This window comes from Phytophthora ramorum (assembly GCF_020800215.1).
Source record: "Phytophthora ramorum isolate Pr-102 chromosome Unknown Phyram_PR-102_s0002, whole genome shotgun sequence".
Classification (NCBI taxonomy): Eukaryota; Oomycota; class Peronosporomycetes; order Peronosporales; family Peronosporaceae; genus Phytophthora; species Phytophthora ramorum.
The window spans coordinates 2,824,496-2,844,892 of NW_027150648.1; the positions used below are offsets into that span (position 1 = coordinate 2,824,496).

General features: G+C 51.5%; 8 protein-coding genes across 8 annotated transcripts; 4 read left to right on the forward strand and 4 right to left on the reverse strand.

Annotated features, from left to right (window-relative positions):
* Positions 1-75: 75 nt before the first annotated feature.
* Positions 76-1,011, reverse strand: KRP23_2339 (uncharacterized protein; the record flags this gene model as incomplete). Its single annotated transcript, XM_067887062.1, has 1 exon — positions 76-1,011. The coding sequence occupies one exon, from the start codon at positions 1,009-1,011 to the stop codon at positions 76-78; it is 936 nt and encodes a 311-aa protein (XP_067749685.1).
* Positions 1,012-1,609: 598 nt separating this feature from the next.
* KRP23_2340 (uncharacterized protein) lies at positions 1,610-2,257 on the forward strand (the record flags this gene model as incomplete). The annotated part of the gene is made up of 1 exon (XM_067887064.1): positions 1,610-2,257. The coding sequence occupies one exon, from the start codon at positions 1,610-1,612 to the stop codon at positions 2,255-2,257; it is 648 nt and encodes a 215-aa protein (XP_067749686.1).
* A 106-nt stretch (positions 2,258-2,363) lies between these two features.
* KRP23_2341 (Echinoderm microtubule-associated protein-like 6) lies at positions 2,364-4,545 on the reverse strand (the record flags this gene model as incomplete). Its single annotated transcript, XM_067887065.1, has 2 exons — positions 2,364-2,489; positions 2,557-4,545. 2 exons carry the CDS (start codon positions 4,543-4,545, stop codon positions 2,364-2,366), a joined length of 2,115 nt encoding a protein of 704 aa, XP_067749687.1.
* Positions 4,546-8,512: 3,967 nt separating this feature from the next.
* Positions 8,513-9,504, reverse strand: KRP23_2342 (uncharacterized protein; the record flags this gene model as incomplete). Its single annotated transcript, XM_067887066.1, has 2 exons — positions 8,513-8,567; positions 8,645-9,504. The coding sequence occupies 2 exons, from the start codon at positions 9,502-9,504 to the stop codon at positions 8,513-8,515; spliced, it is 915 nt and encodes a 304-aa protein (XP_067749688.1).
* Positions 9,505-9,691: 187 nt separating this feature from the next.
* KRP23_2343 (Protein translation factor sui1) lies at positions 9,692-10,114 on the forward strand (the record flags this gene model as incomplete). The annotated part of the gene is made up of 2 exons (XM_067887067.1): positions 9,692-9,722; positions 9,816-10,114. 2 exons carry the CDS (start codon positions 9,692-9,694, stop codon positions 10,112-10,114), a joined length of 330 nt encoding a protein of 109 aa, XP_067749689.1.
* Positions 10,115-10,400: 286 nt separating this feature from the next.
* Positions 10,401-10,992, reverse strand: KRP23_2344 (54S ribosomal protein L51, mitochondrial; the record flags this gene model as incomplete). Its single annotated transcript, XM_067887068.1, has 3 exons — positions 10,401-10,538; positions 10,661-10,722; positions 10,803-10,992. The coding sequence occupies 3 exons, from the start codon at positions 10,990-10,992 to the stop codon at positions 10,401-10,403; spliced, it is 390 nt and encodes a 129-aa protein (XP_067749690.1).
* Positions 10,993-11,134: 142 nt separating this feature from the next.
* On the forward strand, positions 11,135-12,237 carry KRP23_2345 (uncharacterized protein; the record flags this gene model as incomplete). Its single annotated transcript, XM_067887069.1, has 2 exons — positions 11,135-12,134; positions 12,221-12,237. The coding sequence occupies 2 exons, from the start codon at positions 11,135-11,137 to the stop codon at positions 12,235-12,237; spliced, it is 1,017 nt and encodes a 338-aa protein (XP_067749691.1).
* Positions 12,238-15,226: 2,989 nt separating this feature from the next.
* Positions 15,227-20,284, forward strand: KRP23_2346 (Serine/threonine-protein kinase ATR; the record flags this gene model as incomplete). Its single annotated transcript, XM_067887070.1, has 2 exons — positions 15,227-15,456; positions 16,435-20,284. The coding sequence occupies 2 exons, from the start codon at positions 15,227-15,229 to the stop codon at positions 20,282-20,284; spliced, it is 4,080 nt and encodes a 1,359-aa protein (XP_067749692.1).
* Between the last annotated feature and the right edge of the window lie 113 nt (positions 20,285-20,397).

Sequence of the window (20,397 nt, forward strand, 5' to 3'; positions counted from 1 at the left end):
CTTTGTGCTGCTCATTGATGAGAATAATAACTTGTCCAATACATACGCTCTCAGATTGAGAGTTCCTCGTGCTCGTTAGCTGCCGTAGTTTTCCTCAGTTAGCAGCCGTAATGTGAGGGTGGCATGGTCCAGCACAGTGATGGTGTAATGATTCATGCGTCGTGTCTGCAGGTCCCTTGTAATAGGAGTCGGAGGAAAAGACCCCGGCGTGACGGCGCCCATGTAGTAGTCCATACCCTGGTCGTCGTCGTCGCACCCGCTGAGGGTGACTGTGGCGCGGAACAGGTTCGTCGGCACGTTCGAGTGCATCATCTTGGCCATCCGTCGAGACATTGCCGACGGGATGTTCGAGTCCTGCTCCCTGTAGTCCACGGCCCAACCCGGTTCGAACTCGTCGTCGCTCCTTTCCACGTCGCTCAAACTGCTTTCCGACTCGTAGCCGATGTCGTGCATGCTGTGGTATTGACGTCGCGTGCTATGCTGCGGCTGTCTGTGACTCGAGTCTGTGAGGTCTACAGGCGACGTGCACGGCGTCTGTGTCCCTGAAGGTTCGGCCGCGAAGAACCGCTGGATCCCGATGAAGAGTTGCTGGTAGAATCGCTTGACCCCGTGCCGCTCTTGCTCGTCTTCTGATTCTTCGTCTTGCTGATGCCTGTGCTGGTGGTGCAGCCTCCTGTACGAGGCCTCATCGAGCTCTTTGGCCACAAGAGACCGCCAGAACTCGGTGAACTGGTCGTCCGAAAGCGAGATGACCGAGTCAGCCACCCTGTCCAGCGAGTCCACCGCTGCAACCGGCAGTTGCGTCTGGAGCTGCATGTACCATTGCACGATAGAGGAGGCGCAGTACTTGGCGCAGTTCCGATCTACCTGGTAAAGCACGAAGGCCAGTGTGCGCAGCAGCGACTTCTCCACTGCCACGACGACCGACATGGCGCCAGACGCGCCGTCGTCGTTGGATGCGTCGGGCGGTACGTCGCTTGGGCCGCGACAGACTTCCATGGCACCGGTCATGCGCTTCAAGAGGGCTTGCGGTCTCGCGGGCGAAGTCGATGAATGACCTCCGCTGGAGCGTCGTTTCCCAGGTGAGTGGGCGTTCCGGTCCCTTGTGAATCAGCTCCAAAGGCGGCCAGCGTGCGCGATATCTTCGTCCAGTATTGGCAAGTGCCTATGCCAGCGGTCAGAAACGGCCGGGCAGTTGTTGCAGGCACTACCTTTTCGTATGGCGGCCCAGCAATTCCTTCCACACTTTTTATAGCCAGAACCAAGCACCACACGCGCGGCGAGCGAAGGCTTTGCCAAAGATCCTCGTGCGATTCAGCGGCCTAGGAGCGATGATCTGCTTGGTCTTCGCGTTGGTCGTCGCGTTGGTCGTCGCGTTGGTCGTCGCGAGTGAAGGTAGCTTCAACCTTGCCGGTGCTCGACTGGTATTGTATGCGGCATAAGCAGCGTGGTGGGTTCCGTGAGAGAATCGGTAACCCTAAGCGGGCGTTGGAACGACCGTTGTTGCCAACGATTGTTTTTTGCATTCAGAAATGTAGCCATCTCGGAATGTCGGTCAGTGTCACTCCGTCCGACGTGTGGCGCAAATCCTTCGCATAATCGGATCCCAATGCTGCCGAGTGCCGCGCTACGCTCGCTGCTCCGCAGCTCCATGCAGACGTCTGCGCTACGCAACCGCTCCCCGATGATCGCGCAACGCCTGGCGCGTCCGTCGTCGTCCTTCTCGCCGCTCACGGCCTCCTACAGCCTCCGCTTCAGCGCACAGAGCTCATTCGCCAAGAGCTTGCAGGTCCATTCGTTCGCATCCATCCCCAGCCGCGACGAGGAGCTCCAGAGCAGCGGCAAGAGCAAGAAGCAGCAGATTCAGGAGCTGCTAGAGGAGAACGCAGCGCTCAAGAAGGAGGTGGAGACGCTCAAGGCCGAGGTGGCCAAGAAGCCCAACAAGTTCTTGGGCACGCTGCAGCAGTACGGCCTGCCCTTCCTCGTGTGGTGGACGTCGCTCTACCTCGCGTCGGGCGTGTCCATCTACGTGGCACTGGACACAGGCCTCGTGTCGGGCGCCAGTATCATTGACTTCATCATGCAGATGGGTCTGGACAAGTTCATCGACCCCGCGAGACTCGACCCGACGTACGGGAACATCGCCATCGCGGTGATCGTGAACGAGTGCCTTGAGGTCATCCGCTTCCCTATTACGCTGGCCACGCTGCCGTACGTGAAGCGCACGTTCTCTCGCAACAAAGAGGAGGCCAAGTAAGGAGACACGACAAGTGAACGAAGAGTACAGGTCACTTCGACAGTATGAAGAGAGAATAGAAGTGAGTGCATTTTAGAATGATGCATGGGGGGTTGCGCTACTGAGGCTAGGCCAGCTTCCACTGGAAAATGGATCTGTCGTTTCCGCCGACTGAGATCACGTACTTGTCGTCAAAGCTGAAGCGCACATTAGCGACGTGCGAAGAGTGGCCGCGGCAGGCAATGAACTTTGACTGCAGATGCAATAACAAAACAAGGTGTTAGGTGCACGCAAAGTCTTCGTAATAGTAGGCAACGTACCCCTTTTGGGATGCAAGGATACCGGAAAAACTTCACGTTGCCGGAGTCATCCCCCGACGCGAGAATTGTACGCGATGAAGACGCACAAACAGCGTTGATGTCAGTGCCGTCGGCACATTCAGGCCAGATACCTTGAACAGGCCAGCCTAAGGTGCATGTCCAAGTTGCCCACTTCACATCACGTAGAGATGAAGCTCGACTCACTTGGCTACTCGATGCTGCATCGCAAAACAAATATTCGTATGCGCCGCAATTCGACTGTATGTAGCTGCTGTCGTCTGAAAAATCAAAGTGTGTAATGTAGCTGTTGTGCTTGCTGAATGGCTTGCGTTTCTTGAACTCTGTTGCCCCGGAGCCCACAGAGTAGAGATAAAGCGCGTTGTCATGAGAACCCAGCGCCAAAATACGTCCACAGGGCGAAAACTTGATATCACTGATCCATTCCTTAGCTGGCTTGTCTTCAACCACCACTTTATCTGTATCAAGGTCACGTGATCGAAACACAGCAAACCCTCCTTCTCTCGATTGTGTTTGCCCTTGTTTGGCTGCTGCTGCTCTCTTCTGGCGTACACCATTGTCGCCACCAAAGCCAACTGCTAGCAGCTCGGAATCAGGCGAGTATGCACAGGCACGAGCTTTTGCAGGTAGTGCGCGTGCCTGAATTAACCGCTTAGCCTCCATATCCCACACCCGCAGCGTTCGGTCGTCACCAACGGTGATAAATTCTCGCTGAGAGGGATGCACGGCAAGCCCCCAGAGCTCCATAGCAAAGTGACCGGAGAATAGCGGCTGGCCTCCATTGAGAACACTCCCACTGACTACATCTATCTCGATGATGTCACTGGAGCAAGTACCGACGAGAAGTTTCGTGCCAGTAGAGCTTAAAAACACGCTATTGATGATCCTGCCAAAGCTCCCGGCGTGCATTGCGTCCAGATCAAAACACTTTAGCGACTGGTACGCAGGGTTCCACATGATAATTCGACCATCTTTTCCGCCTGATAGCAGAACTGATGAATTTCCAGCCGGGTTATCAATTGAATTCGTACTGGCCACGGCTCGGACTTCCCCTTCATGTGCTTTCACCGTCTTTGAGAGATCATTGCCTCTCCAGACATACAACTCACCACCTGCCGTCCCTGTTACAAAGTCTCCTCCGAAGTTGCAGCCCATTGGAAACGTTTGCAAAGTCCCTTTCTTGCCAACTACGCCCTTCTTGGAGACAATGGTTTTTCCTTGGACAGACCAAAACAGCACGTGCTTCACGCCGCCAGTGATAATCGTATCTAGATTGGAACCAAACGAGGCAAAGCGGTTCAGGCCTTTATCCCCTTTACCCGTTGCCAGAAGTTTTGCTAAAGTCCATGATCCATTACTGGCATCACTCCAAACTGCCAGTGAGTGGTCATCATCTGCCCCTACGCTGACAAGCCTTGTCGAGTCATTGCTGAACGCAAGCGACAAAATGCCGCGAGTATGAGCATCCTTCAGCTCGCATCGTAATTCACCTGTGTGGGCATCCCATACCCTTAGTGAAGGCTTCTTTCCCCTCTCTCCTGTTGCTATGAGGTTGCGTTTGGCGTCACAAAGCGCGAAACTGATAATGTCGTCGTTATGCCCAACGTGGTGTTTTTGGAGATGGTTTGCAGAGTCGTAGATGATTCCCACCGCAGCAGTGTGGTAGACAATTTCATCTTGCGCATTGTACGCTAGGTTTTGCTGTGATAGTTCCGATTGATAACCGTACACCCATTCAAGCTCAACATTCAATTCGGGCTCACGAGAGTTAGGCGTGGCAGCGTTCGTGGGTGCAACAATCGCTCCAACCCAAGGTTTTACTGCCATAAACTCGTCCCCCGCAGGTTCATCAAACGATTCCTCTTCCGATTCAGCAGACGAATCCGTGACTTCCTCTGCCTCAACAAAGCTCAATTTCTTTTCAGATCCCGCTGGAACCCGTTCATTTTGCCCTAAGACCCTCCACTCCATCACGGAGCGATCATTTCCGCCAATGCTGATCACATAGCTATCGTCAAGAGCCCACCGGACGTTGGTCACATGGGACGAGTGCCCGCGATGATCTATGGAGCTCGCATTCTTAGCGACGCATGGATACCGATAAAGCTTGACCAGGCCAAAATCATCCGAGGTTACCAGTAGGTCTTCGCGTGAATTGCGAGCGACTGCGTTCACATCAGTGCCATCGGAACACGGCGGCCAAATGCCTTGCACGGGCCACCCAAGCACGCATGTCCACGAATGCCACTGAGTATCCTTCGTGCTGCTCGCAGATGTGATATGCTTACCTGTGGTAGCATTACTGAAAAGAAGTTCGTAGGCGCCGCAATTACTTTGTAACACTTGACCATCCGCTGAGAAGTCAAGGTGAGTTATGTAGCTTTGATGCTTGTCGAAAGCTGATGCTTTGGTGATTTTGGTGGTATTCCGATCAAGGCGATACAGGTAGATCTTATGATCATGCGACCCAACGGCAAGAACGGAACCACTCGGCGAGAACTTCATCTCGCTGATAGCTTGCTTGGAAGGGCGATCTTCAAACACCTTTTTCGTCAAGTCACTGTAGCTCAGTAAAACAATACCTCCTGTTTTTGCTTGGGCAGCTTTTGATAGACCAGTCACCGCATTGCGCCCACCGAATCCTATCGCGACAATGTCGGCTGAGCCCGTTAATGCACAGGCTCGAGCTACGCACTCAAGCCTCTGCACCCTTAGCTGAATTTTCTTAGCGAGGCACCACACTCGAATAGTTTGGTCATCGCCGACAGTGCAGTATTCAGGTTTGGTTGGGTGGCACGCAAGACCCCAGACCTCCATTTTGAAATGTCCGCGTGTGATTGTAGACAAAGTTGGTTGAGCGCGGCCAGCATCGAGCTCAAGTAGATCGCTCCCGCCAGTTCCAACTAAGAAAACTCTAGGAGAAACTCGGTTAGAGGAAACACTTCGAATCTCCGAGTTCAAAAGTTTGGCCCCCTGAAGTGTGTACTCCTTCATATCGAATGTAGCCACTTTATTTAGCTGGGCATCCCAAACGATGACCTTGGAGTCCTTTCCACCACTAATTAATTCCCTCTCTGTTGAATACAGTGCCAATACAGCGCTGTCATGTGCCGGTACTGCCTTTGTCAAATCAACTGAGCTCTGAAATACAAGTAGATGTCCACTCGACCCACCCGCAATTACCATTTGCCCAAACGATACAACACAGTCAAAGACGGACGGAACCTTTCCATTTTGATACGCCTTCGTCCCAAAAATTGCCTTCTTCGAAGTTAAGTTTTTCCCTTGCTCCGTCCAGAATCGAATATGTTTGTCACCACATGTCACCCACTCCATCGTGGCAGCATGGAAGCACATACCGCGCACATTGTTGCGTTCTCCACGAGATTGTGATACCAATACACCACTCTGCCAAGCGTAAATTGCAATGGAATGATCATCATCGCCACCAACACTTCCGAGTTTTGTGCCGTCGCTTGAAAAGCAAATAACATTTACAAAACGCTGATGAAATCCTTCCAGACAGGGAGCTACAGCTGCTCCGCTCACTGAGTCCCAGACATATATCTTGGGCTTCTTTCCCATTTGTGACGTAGCAAAGGTTGTACCATTCGGATGAGGACACAATGCGACGACGTCATCGTCGTGACTCTTAAAGAAAGCCTGACGCTGAGCAGCTTTGTCGAACACAACACCAAGCGCGGCAGTATGATATACAACCTTGCCGTTGGAATCATATCGAGCATTGTTTGAAGCAGTTTGAGCTTGATAGCCGTGAACTCGCTCCAATTCCAACCTTGAGTTCGGAGACGTGTTGTCCACTTTCAGCGAAGCAGCCTTTGAAGGCGCCACAACGGCCCCGAGCCATGGTCGTACCGCCATAAATTCATCTCCAATATCATCGCTCGTAGCCACGACCTCCAAAGGGTCTTCAGCTCTCGTACTGAGTAAGTCGATTCCGAAACTGGTAGTTTCACTTTTGGTAGTGTTGCGCTTGTGATTGGCGTCTTCCATTGTGGGCTGCTGGTCATGTTTCCAGACAAATAGGCACCTGTCATTTCCACCTACAGACACTATGTAGTTGTCACCAGGCGACCACCTAACGTTCGTGACGTGAGAAGCATGCCCACGCAGCTCGAGGAATGAGGCTTTTTCCGAGGCACAAGGATACTGGAAGACCTTCACCTTTCCGAAATCGTCGCCTGTTGCCAACAGCTTTCCGTTGTTAGATCGATCAACGGCATTTACGTCTGTGCCGTCGCTTTCTGCTTCCCAGATTCCCTGCACTGACCAGCCCAGCGTGCAGGTCATAGTGTGCCATAATTCGTCCCGAAATGTTGTGGCACTTGTGACGTGTTTGCCAGACTTAACTTCGGTGAATAAAAGCTCGTATCCGCCTGAGGTGCTCTGTAAGTAGTTCCCGTCCAGTGAGAAGTCCAAATGTGTGATATAGCTCGAGTGTTTACTGAAAACGTGAGTTCTTGAGAAACCTTTCAGAACATTGTACAGATAGATTTTGGAATCGTGGCTTGCGACTGCTAGCGTTCTGTTGTCTGGGGAGAACTTTATATCGCTCACCCAACGTTTTGCTTCATAACAAGGCTCCTTTGCACAGGTTAAATCCATCGCACTGTACACCACGAAGCCACCGTTAGGCTGCCGTCGTTTAGAACTAGCTGATGAGGTCTTTGCCCGAGACGGATTTCCAGTCTTGCCAGATTCCTCCGTGCCAAGACCGACTGCGATTAATTTGCCATCGCTAGAGTAAGCGCAAGCTCGTCCTGGAATCGGTAACTCTAAGAATCCCAACTCATGCTGCATTGCTAAGTCCCAAATGCGAAGCGTTTGGTCATCTCCAATGGTACAACACTGCTGCTTTGTGGGGTGAATATCCAATCCCCACAGTTCGCCTTGAAAGTGTCCTTTAGTGAGTGCCTCCGAGTGAGTATTTTGGCCCGTCTTAGCATCCAGTTCATAGATCTCTGACGCTAGTGTCCCAACGACGATAGTTCGTCTATCAGGCGAATAACAACAACTTCGAATTCCCTTGCGCTCAGACAGTGAAGTTGATTCAAGCAAATCTTGGATCTGGAAAGCGTTGCCTACTTGTTTGAGCTTATCATCCCATTGAGCGATTTGACCATCTCGTCCTCCAGAAACCAAAAGCCCAGATGAGTAAAATAAGGCAGTGACTGCTCCTTCGTGTGCCTTAATGACGGATGTCAATTGCCGAGCAAGGAAGAGATACAAAAAGCCATCACTTGTTCCGACAACTACTGCCTGTTCAGAATTTTCGAGATACTGAGCCACGGGAAACGGTTGCAGAGATCCTTTTTTCCCCAGCAAACCCTTCTTCGACACAAGTTCTTTTCCTTCAAGTGACCAGTACTCGATGTACTTTTGACCACACGTAACAAACTCGTTAGGTGTCCTCGGGTTTGTAGTGAGGTGGAACGGGACCGCTTTGTTACCTCTCACCGAAATTTTCAATACTGCAGAGTTCCAATTGCTGGATGACTCGTAGATTGCAATGCTGTGATCATCGTCTCCACCGATTGATACCAGCAATTCAGGCGCCAGGAAGGCTAATTGTAAGATACCGCGCTTGTGAAACCCTTGCAAAATGCATTGGGTCTCCATTGTGTCTAAATCCCACACAATAATCTTAGGTTGCTTGCCGATTTCACCACTTGCAGCCAAGGGAAGGCGGGGATGCAGACATAAACTCAACACATCGTCTGTATGAGCTAGATGGTGACGCTGAGTCATGGATTTTGTGTTGAGCACAACGCATGTTGCTGCAGCTGGGTATACAATCTCTTCGGAGCGTCCAGCTCTGCCACCGGCCGTTGTTGAAGCAAAGCGCACGTTGTTTTTGCAGTCTTGCGCGCTGTATCCAAATACCCAGTCTAGCTGGACTGAGATCAGTGGGGCTCCTCTAGAAATCGGGGGGACCTTGCTTGGGGGTACAATTGCTCCTATCCACGGCTTTACTGCTAGAAACATATCACCGACGTCATCAAGCATAACATCCATCGGTGTATCCACGACTATTGATGAGTCCGACGACTCTGAGTGCTTTTCAAGCTTGGCCACTAGCGTAATTTCAGTACTCTCCATTGAATCCTCCCGGTCTCCAGCTTCTATCCCACGTTTCTCCGGGCTAGCATCTGCAACATCAAACAAGTCGAAAAGTTCCTTTGCCCGCTTGTTCTTAGCACAAAATTCCCGAAATTGCTCACACGTGATCGTGGCAGTCTCCTGCGCTGGCAACTTCTCCTTCGACAACGAGACTCCACAGGTAGTGATCTCTCTGAAAGTCGATTCAGCCAGCATCACAATCTCCTCTTCATTGACCACCGTATCCGAGTTCGCCGCTCTGACTGCAAGATTAGGGCCAACCGGCTGAAGGATCTTGACCAGTCCCGACAGCGTCGACTTCAATGAGATCGTGAACTCATCTAAGTCCAGCGCTCCGTCCTCCGACATATCCCACGAATCAAACAGCAAATCGATCTTCTCATCCAGCGGAATTGCAGCAATGAACGCAATAGCCGAAAGGAATTCGAGGGCGTCAATTGCCGCCAAACTATCGCTGGAAGCTGAAAATTGCTGGCTGTGCATCCCTCTAGCCCCTGGCTGCCACCTTCTCTGCATAAAAGGATCTGCAAATAGTTCAAAGGCAGCGTCAGCATACTCGGCGATGCGAGAGTTCGATCCCTGCAAACTCGAGACGCCTGTGGCCACTGCGCGGCAGCAGATGGAGCGCAATTGGCTCCTGGACAGCGCGAAGCTCGTCGCCGAGTCGTAGAACGCGCGCCAGAACGCCTCGATCTCGCGCAGCCGCAGGTTGTCAAAGGGGAGGATGGCATCGGCCAGTGCCACCGCCTGGCGGTCCTTGACGGACGCGACCAGCAGCGCGTTGCCCATGTTAATAGTAGATGCACTGCGATGATCGCACCCTTTCGCGCTTCAATATGATTATCCACCAATGAGAGCGAGGCACATAGTTGTGTGAATGCGGTGTGATTCGAGGTTTTCGACCAATCATAGCGCAGAACTTGGGAGAATCCGACGGGCGCCACTCAAATACAAAAGTCCCGTACACGTAGCGAATATGGCCGACATCCAGAACTTCCAGACCTTCGGTGCGTTATTGCGGAAGTAGGAGGGTGAATATGGAGGTGTACAGTAGTCAGGTAGATGCGGAGCGTTGTACTGATTTGATTGCTTCTTTTTAGACGCCTTTGCCGACGCCAAGGACGACTCGAGCATCGGCGGTGGCAAGGTTCACGTGCGTGTGCAGCAGCGTAACGGCCGCAAGTGTCTGACGACGGTGCAGGGCCTGGCCGACGACCTGGACGTGAAGCGCATCCTCAAGGCCTTCAAGAAGAACTTCAGCTGCAACGGCGCCATCGTCAAGGACGACGAGTTGGGCGAGATCATCCAGCTGTCGGGCGACCAGCGAACCAACATCCGCGAGTTCCTGCTGGACCAGGAGATCTGCACGGACGCCCAGGTGGTGCTGCACGGTTTCTAAGCTGGATGGCGCCACTGGTGCTTGAGCTTGAGCTTGAGCTACCGCAGCGGCGTGAACACGCCTGCTAGTTCGTAGTTCCAAGAGTTATAAGAGAGGGGAGGTGGAAGACGAGGTGGTGGACCTCTCTTCCCTTCTCTCGGCGGCTGTTGAAGGAATATATTTGATGCTTCACTTGTTGAGATAGCCTGTGCAGTGCTGTTGCAGTGTTCAGTGAACTCCATTGCTGCTAATGAGCTACGCTAACGACCCTGAAAACTGCATTCTCCCAAACCAGTAGCATCGACGTCTACGTGCGGTCGCTGATCTTGAACTCCGGGAAGTCGAGGTCCGGCTGCCAGATGCCTTGGATGGTCGGGCGCTTGGAGATCACGGGTTTCTTGATGTGCGTCATTTTGCGGCCGCTAGAATTACGAAGACGCTCCAGCTGCAGAAGAATTGCCCGCCACCATAATCACATGTAGCCGTTAGCAAAGTAGCCGTAGGGAGCAACGCTGACAACCAGTCCAGACAGTATTGCGTTGTGTGTCAATCGCTTGTGAGCCGCACCTGGTCCAGGATGAAGGGGATGTCCTGGTTCTTGATGTCGCTGACCTTGCGCTCATTTGTCACTGGAATTAGGCAGCCAAAACGTCATTTAAGCACCTCCATTTGCAATCCATAACCGCAATTTTCAGTGCCCGCTACGCACCGTAGTCGCCGATGAGGACGGGGTGGCGCGCGCCCTTGAGCTCCGTCTCGAACTGCACCTGCGGGTTCGCCTCCACGAACTTGAGGAAGCGCTCGTCGCCCAGGAGCTGTCGCACGTGGCGACTGCTGCCGCCGTGCTGGCAGTAACGGATTGTCACCTGCTTGAGCTGCCACACACCCTTGGTCGCCATCTTCGATTGAGCGTGCGGTTGCCAAGCGTTGAGGGCGCACTTAGTGCGATCACCGCGCAACCTATGTACAACGCACCACGTACAATCCACTTAAGTACGTTGAAGTGGGAGTGTTTGTCTTCTGCACTCGCCACCACTTGCCATGACGACGCTCGGGATGGCGCCGCCGCTGGTCGAGGACGCGGAGAAGAGCGATGTAGGCAGTCTACTGCGGCACGTTCGTGCGCACCAGCGGCAGCATGACGACCGCGCGTACGACTCGGGCTCACCTGCGGCCATCCGCCGCTGCAAGACTATACTAACCAAGCTGCGGAAGCTGCTGCCCAAGCTCATGCGCCCAGTGGCGACGCTGGCGACGGAGAAGGCAGTGCTAGTGCTGCAGGATCTGTGTCAGCTTCTAGCGCTGCTGCTGGGCGGTAGCGCGTGTCCGCACTCCATGACGCTCTTCATGGAGAGCAACACGGGCGCTTCACGCGCTGCCGACGACCCCTCGGCGTCAGGCTTCCCGACCTACCCGACGCTGGCCACGATGCTGTTCTACATGGTGTCGTTCTACACGAACGAGAGGCTGCGACAGGCCCAGAGAGAGATTCGCGGCGTAACGCTGCAGATGATTTTGTTCCTCCAGAGAAACGACGTGTACGGGTTCATCCACTTCTTTCGAGACACCGTGCTGCTACTGGAGGACTGTTTCTTGCTGGAGGAGTCGCTTAAAAACAGAGAAGCGACGGATCTGCTGCCTGGAGGAGCGAACATCATGTGCTACTTGGATACGGCGATCCATGTGTACCAAGATGCTGATGGACCGCTGGGAGCGAAAAGTACTGCTACGCTGTGTGGATGTATGCCGATTACGGATTCGAGCCATCTTTACGAACGTAGAGAGCAGCTGAAGCAGATGCTGCCTTCGATTCAAGTTGGCTCGTACGGCATGGTTGTGACTCTCCGGCAGTCGGTGGTTGTGCTAGCGGACCGAATTGCCCGTGAGCATCATGCGATGGTTGAAGAGGATCAATCTTTTGACAGGTTATGCCAATTAGTGGAATTGTTCATTGTCAAGAATGAAACGCTTGTGAAAAGCGCTGGGGAAACATACGTGACCGGGGCTGTTTCCAGTCAAAGCGTCGATGAAGTCATACAAAGTACGTTTCGACTGCTTCACACGATGTTGAAGATCAGCGTACCTTCGGAAAGGCGGTTTGTTCGCCTGACGCTGATGTACTTGAAGTCCAGCTTGATTCATAAAACTAATCCTCGGATACTTAAAGCGAGCGCTGCGATTCTTGAACTGATTGGGGAAGCTTATCCGCGCCTCTCTACGTTTGCTACGGATGTACTCTGGCCGCCGTTCGAGACATGGGTATCTGGGAACATGCATTTAGTTCACGTTGCTGGCCGTGAAAGCAAAACTAGTGCGGAAATGATTTGGAAGTCGGTGCTTTCGGTGTTGTGTGTATACATTCGCCAATCCAATATCTCGTCCCCCTCATCATTGTTTGTGGATTTATTGAAGATCATCGACATTAGAGTGTTGAGCCCATCATTTCGATCGAGCATCATTGATGGTGTTCATCGTGTGCTGTCATCGAAGGAAGTGTTGATAAAGGTGGTTCGCCTCATTTCGAAGTCGCTGGCGAACAGCGGGTCCAATTCAACTCGATCAAGCAAAATAGCTCGCAAGCGAAAGCGAAGTGAAATATCTGTGGATGAGCAAAGACCGTCGTCTGGCTGGCACCGCCAGAACAATGGTGAGCTTCATGAAAAGTTGAGTCGGTGGGTGCTCGATCTAATCTCGATCGGAAGTGGCACAGACCGTAGAAATGTTGTTGCCATTTCGACTAGCTTACGGATCATCTTACCTCTTCGTCGCTACATTGTGGCCTTTGTGCGCCTAGAAAGTTTTGCCATATTCCGAACACTGTTTCAGCGTGTGGATTTGGTTGTGAACACGTATGCACCCTCGCTTACGGCGCTTACATCCGATTACTTGGATCTATGGCTAACCTTGCTTCGCTATTTTGATGACCACGAGCTGGAAAAATACCGAAATCTATTAACCAAGGTCATTGAGACCGTCGAGACCCAACAGATACTTGCACAAAGTATTGAACGGGACAAAACCTTTGTAACACCTGATTGTTGGGAGTATGTCGACTTCTTAAAACTGTACCAGCAGCACCCGGGTTGTCACGACATACCTCCATCAGAGAGGCTAGTTGAAGTCTCGTACGATTGCGTTCGTAGCGGAGACATTGTGCTTGATGCTCTTTTCCAGAAACCTGCAGCCCTACGCGGTCCAATGTTGGTATACTTGGTGTGGTCACGTCCGACGACGCTTAATGTCGCCGGTGAGGATTTTTGGCGGAATGCTCTTCCCTGGAAAGTTGCCTATCAGGCAATATTGCAGGATACGTTACTTGATACGGCAGTGTGTTCCTATCTTGCTATGCTCCCCCTTCTAGCGTTTTTTGTCGTTTGTGGGTCGCTCACTTCGCCGAAAAAGATGGTCACCTGCATCGTAGAAGCTCTCAGCGACAAGATCCAACGCACGGGGTCGGTATTAATTTCGTCAGCAATAATTCAAACGTGTGGAGCAGTGTTATGTGCAGTGGCGTACGGCCAAGCATCTGTTGGTGTCGTGAATCATCTCAACAAGGGGGAAGTTTGCGCTGGAAATTGCCGCCCTAAGAGCTGCCAATGCCGAAACAGTGCAAACAGTTTCGATTTGCTGCCCATTCCACTAGCTCTGTTCGAGCCCATAATTTGCGATGCTACGGTCAGTACTACCGAAATCGTGCGTGTCGTAAAAATCTACGCGATGTCCAGCATTTTTGAACATTGTGAGGTTGATTTGGGAAGAGATCCAACCGGCATGCGATTTGTCGAGCTCCTTTTGAATGGTTTTGAAAGTCCCTCGGGGCTTATCCGTCAAGCCATTCTGGAGTCCATTGTCCAGCACCCACGACTTCTCGATGCAATGATTGATCCAGCAAAGGATGGTTCTGTTGGTCTGATGGAGCGACTGGAGGCTCTTTTGACTGCAGCAGCAGAAAGCTCTGATGATAGTGTGATCATGGCTACAATGTTGACGGCGGGTACCATTGGTTGTGAGTGTGACTTGCAGCAAGGTGACCGCGGAGATAATTGCGCGTGGATTCTCCTGCGTTTGGTCTCTTTGTGGAACCGGTTCCAGATTGCGAATCGCTTGAAATATGCAGCGACTGCTTACGACCAGATTTGCCGCATTATGGCTCACCACCGGATGTCATGGAGACGATCATGCGTCGAATTTCCCGAGTTGCTCTACTTTCCGCTTGTTGACGAGTTGCTAGAGACTCAGGCACTTAAGTTGTTTCTCCGCACATTCATGGAGGGCAAGGTTGACGCAAAAATGTTTTTGAAAGCCGGTGCCCCATACGTGCTTCCGAAGTTTGTGCTCAATCAAAACGAACGGATGTTGCGCGCGTACGTTGATGAATACAACGGCACAGTGGAAGATGTTGTAATGGCTGACAATGGTTCAGAAGGGAGGCAACCGATGACTATTGCTAATCTTCTCTTGAATCATCTCGAGTATGTGCTGAAGGACCTTCTTATTCACCAGGTACAGGCAGTCTCAAACAATAATCGTTTGGCAGAATGGGAATTTTTGTTTAAGTTCTTGCCAGAAAATTTGACTGTCCGTGATGTAATTACACATTCCCCGCTGCGGTTGATGAACTTGTTAGCTTGGGAGCTTGGCGGCTCACAGTATCGTATGGCTAAGAGAGCGATACGAGAGGTGGCAAATTGCTTAAATGAAGTTTCTCGGGGTGTGGAGACGAGTGAACGAATGACAAGTTTACAACTTGGAGAGGGGTTTATGCCTCGGCCTTACTTTTTGGGCATCATGACGGATTTAGGCAATCGCATCAGCGATAACACCGTCGTTGAATTGAAGATACGGGCCATAAAAAGCATTGACCGATTACTGGAACTTTATAATTGTGGATCGGCATATTCTGAGAGTACGCCGAGTAACGGGGTCGTTGATCCTTTTGTTCCTAAAGTGATGGCTACTCTAAAGGTCGGTCTCACAGAACGTGAACTGCAAGTGCATGCAATTCAAGCATGGGGAAATTTCTTGCGAATGATGTCAACGAAAGCTCTGGAGGCGAATTTAAGCTCTATCATTGTCAGTCTGCTTCCGTGTTTTGGATACGAATCCTCGGCCATTTTGCTTGAGGACAGATCCATGAATGCTAGTCAATGCTGGAATGTTGAGGCTCTCGACCATCTGAAAAATGGTGACCCTGGTCTAGTCGGACCTTCAGGCAGAGATGACGCTCAAACAAAATGCATTGCAGCAGCTGTGGAAGTCCTCAAGTACTTGTTCATCGAAAAGAGAGCTGAACTGAAGCCAGCGTTCCCGAAGATTCCGTTGCTACCGTCCATTCCCGAACTCGATGAGATCTACGTTGTCTTGTACGCGGATGACGGCGATCCAAGATGCCGACCATTACATGAATACCTGATGAACCTTTCAGCCTACGTCAATCATCTTGACATGGCGGTTCGTGAAATGGCGTTGACACAACTGTTACGATGCTTGATTGTCCGTGGGTCTGAGTTAGAAGCCCTGATGCAGAATGAAGGAGATATATACGTCGATCCAGCGCTTGCTAGTGTCGTGCTGTCTGTTTTACAGCTGTCACGAACGGAGAGCCATGAGCCTATAAAATTGCTTTGCGCACGATGCTTGGGAGCCTTGGGTGCAATCGATGGCGCCCGCGTGCCATTAAGCATGTTTTATACGGCAGCTGGTCCGCAAGGAACTGCTGCTGTCGGGAAAGAAAAGGTGAACCAAAAGATTGAACATTCGACTAAGGACTTAGCCTGTGCGCTGATAGAGACATGGTTGCTGAAGGAACTACGTGCAGCACCCGAGAACACTGACTCGTTAGCTTTTGCAATTCAGGAGCTTCTGAAGTTTTTGGGGGAGCTGACAGCCGATCCACAACATAGTGGCCAAAGCTTGGCATCAACAACTACGTTTGGGTCGTCTTATAAAACGAGGAAGGGCCCCGGGTCTCCCATGCCCGAATGGATGAAAAGACGATTTGAGCGGAAAGATGTCCTTCAGTTCGTTGAGCCATATTGGTCAACAAACTATTCTTTGTCGGGCGGTAAATCTTCACGTCACGATAATAGTGGATCCGACCGTCGTTTATCAGCAAGTGCTGACCGAAACTTGCACCCTGCATGCGATGATATTTCGTTTTATGAAACGTATGGAACGTCATATGAGGAATGGCTGCTGATGTGGTGTCGGCGATTGATTCACCTTTCTCAGCCGCCAGAGCGGAAGATCTTTTGGGCGTGTAGGACTGCCCTCGTGACGTGCCCCAAAATATCCCGATTTTTGTTGCCGTATTTGATACAGAATGTGCTTCGGTCTGGAAGGCCTGACGTTGGCGAGGAGCTTAAAAAAGAGGTTATGGCGGTGTTGAATGACCAGGACTGCGGTATTTTAATGGATGATATCCTAATACCACCGCCTGAATCTGAGCACACAAGTGACTCAGTGACTAGTGTCGGCAGCACGTCTGAAAATGCTGTTGGAGAATATTTTCGTCGCCATGACCAGTGCTCCCAGACCATTTTCTCGACAATCGATGAACTGAATGAATGGATTTGGACCAGCGAGAAAAAGCGCCTCGCACTCAGTGGCAGCACTGCCAGCCGCCAGACATCAGCTTCTGGCCGTTCAGACATGCCCTCCGAAATGGATGACCACGAAAAGGAGTATCTGGAGGAGTTTTTAAAAGACATTCCGAGTCGCTCGCTTTCAAACGCTGCATACCAAATCAAGGCATACGCCCGAGCTATCCAATATTTTGAAGTTTATCTGCGACAGCAAGAGTTTACACCTACGGAGTCAAGAGACAGCAATATTGATATGGCGGGACCGGTCCACCTGTCTTTGATATCAAATAATGCGTTTTATCTCCAGCAGTTATATAAGAGCGTGGACGAACCGGACGCACTTATCGGGTTGACAACACTGCGCCGCTTATACGACACGTACCGGCGCAATGATAGTGGAGGGGGTCTGCACGGCGAGGACCAAGAGGAGGGGCTGAACCTCACTGATTTGATGCATCAGATTATTGATCACGAGCAGCTTGCTCAGTGGGAAGATGCGCTAGCTTGCTACGAACAAGCTATCCAAGAAATCCAGTCTGCTCTATCGTCTAGACCGACTCGACTGTCTTTTAGCCAGCATGTGATGCTGCAGCCTCCTGCGGAGATGTTGGAAGCAAACGCACACAAGGACCCAGATACGCTGAAGCCTAAGCTCTATTCTGGAATGATTGGCTGTCTCATCCAGCTAGGGCGACTTGAAAGCGCGTTGCAGCACATCAACGGGATTGTTACACAAGAACCTCAATTCATGGCGACGATGTACCCTTTTGCGCTTGAATGCTCTTGGCGCCTGTCACGATGGGAGCTTCTTACAGATCTGCTGAGTGCGGAGAAACAGAATCCGCTACTTGTTTCGTCGACCAGTTCGTCTGATGGGGGGCGGCTGAAGGGTTTCGCTGTCTCACAACTGATGCTCGTGCGCGTTCTCCACAGTTTACATAGCGGAAAGCAAGATGATTTCCAACGCCACCTGGAAGCAGCACGACTGGAAGTGATGGCACCACTCGCCGCGGCGTCCGCAGAATCATACCAACGCGCGTATCCATTTCTTCATCAGCTCCACTTCCTGCACGAGGCTGAACAGGGATTTATATTTCTAAAAAATATGAAGGAGTATGACGAACTAGGGCAGCGCAGTCTTCTGTGGAAAAAGCAAACGCCTTGGAAAATGCGGTATGATGCCATCGCAACACCGCTCAAATACCGTGATCCGATACTCGCACTTCGCCGAGTAATTCTGCATGAGGCAGACCTACGAAATGAAGTATCCGAGAACTGGCTTCTGTACGCGAAGTTAGCTAGAAAAGAAGGGTTTATTCGCACCGCCACCAGCGCGTTGATGCATGCTGAAGCAGTGGACAACCAGTACGCACTGATTGAAAAAGCCAAGCTGCTGGTGAGCCAGGACCGAATGTACGAGGCTTTGCAAATTCTCGAGCCAGTTGATATTGATGCATCTACGTTGGACTTTGACGTTGAAGACCCTCATTTAAGCGCGAAGAACCTACTGTTGGCGACCAACTGGATGCAAGAGTCTGGCCAGCGTCAAGGCAAAAAGGTGATCGAGCGGTATCAAGCTGTCATTCACTTCGATCCCACGTGGGAGAAAGGTTACTTTTTTCTGGCTAAATACTACGAGTACTTGCTGAGTGTACGCCACCCCGATGCTTTAAGTGGGTCTGTGAGCACTGACGAGGCTGCCGATCTTGCACTAGATTCGGTATTTCATGCGCACCTGATTAATTTGATGAAAAACTATGTGCAAGCGCTGACACACGGAACAAAGTTTGTATTCCAGTCACTTCCCCGACTGCTGACGCTATGGTTCGAGTATGGCGAGGTACTTTACGCCAGTTCTTCCAGTGGGCGAACAAGCAACAAAGTAAACAAGACCATGCAGCAAATTGAGAACCATCTGAGCCAGCCCAGCCCTGAACAGAACATTCTGGCTGATATCGGCAAGGTGGTAGATGAAGCCACCGAGTCATTGCCGGCGTATGAGTGGTTTGTGTGCTTCCCACAGGTGATATCTCGCATTTGCCACCCCAACCCAGTTGTCGTGGACGGCGTCAAGAAAATCATGATTCGGGTGCTCCTGGCTTACCCTACACAGGCTATGTGGCCACTACTGGGTCTCTCGCGATCATTGAATAGCCAGCGAAAAAGTCGTGCACGTGAAATCATCTCCAGCACACAGCAGCAGTTAATTTCGAACGGTCTTAAGGAGATTGCAGACAGCTTCTCGGAGGGAATGCGAATGGCTGAAGAACTTATTAGTCTCGCTGGCCACGACCCCGGTAATAATCAGCGCAAGATCCACATTCGACTGAGCCGGATTCGAACCAAAATTCTCGTACCAATCCAGGCGGCATTGACTACGATCCGGCCGGCATCGGGGCTTGCCCCTCGTGATGAACTCCATGTCGCCTTCTCATCGAACGCTCAAGTTTACATCAAGGCATTTAGTGATAAAGCTGATGTGATGATGACGAAGGAAAAGCCCAAACGCATCGAAGTATTGGGCACCGATGGCCAAATGTATCCGTTTCTGTGTAAGCGCGAGAAGACTGGTGATCTTCGGAAGGATGCACGCATGATGGAGTTCAACTCGATGATCAACAAACTTCTTCAGAAAGATCGAGAAGGCCGGAAGCGCAAGCTCCGATTGCGCACGTACGCGGTGGTGTGTCTAAACGAGGAGAGCGGATTGATGGAGTGGGTACGGAATACAAAGGCTATGCGGCAGCTTATCGGTCAGATCCACAAAACCGAGCGTGGCTACATACAGCCTGTTCGGTTGACACATATCAAAGAGAAATTTCTCGACATGCAAAAGAAGTACGCGCAAGATCCGTCAGCGATGGCGCGGTACTACCGCCGCGAGGTGCTTTCGCACCCAATGTTCACTCCGAGGTTTCACCAGTGGTTTTATAATAATTTCGCCGACCCGACGGCCTGGTTTGAGGCTCGGCTCGCATTCTCGCGGTCGGCAGCCGTGTGGTCTATGGTGGGGCACATTGTCGGTCTAGGTGACCGTCACGGTGAAAACATTTTGATCGACTGCACCACTGGCGAGTGCGTGCACGTGGATTTCGACTGCCTTTTCGATAAGGGACTCAAGTTAGCAAAGCCCGAGATCGTTCCATTCCGTCTGACGCCCAACATTATTGACGCTTTCGGAATCACAGGTTATGAAGGAGTATTCCGTCGGGTCAGCGAGGTAACGATACATCTGCTTCGAGAAAACAGCGAGACGCTGCGAAGCGTGCTCGAGTCGTTCATCCACGATCCGTTGGTCGAGTGGGGCCGCCGTGGCAAGGCGATTCAAAGCAGCAGTGGCTCGACCAAAAAAAGTATCGAAATCTCGAGCGAGCGCAGCAAAGCAGAGACGCGCCTTGTGCTCACGACCATCGACGACCGACTGCGTGGCATCTACAACCTGGGCGACGCTATCCGCCCGCTCGTGTCGTCCTCCCATCGCAGCATCCTGCCCGAAAACGAGACACTCCCACTTTCAGTGCAAGGCCAAGTGGACAAGCTCATCCACGAGGCCACATCGCACGAGAACCTCGCCCAAATGTACATCGGCTGGATGCCATTTTTGTAGACGAATGGATCACTTTTCAGTAATATATCGGTAAGTTACAAACAAAACGTTTAATTCGACTTTCATACGGATCGAGTCAAGAATTTAAAACGTAAAATACAAAAACATTTTTG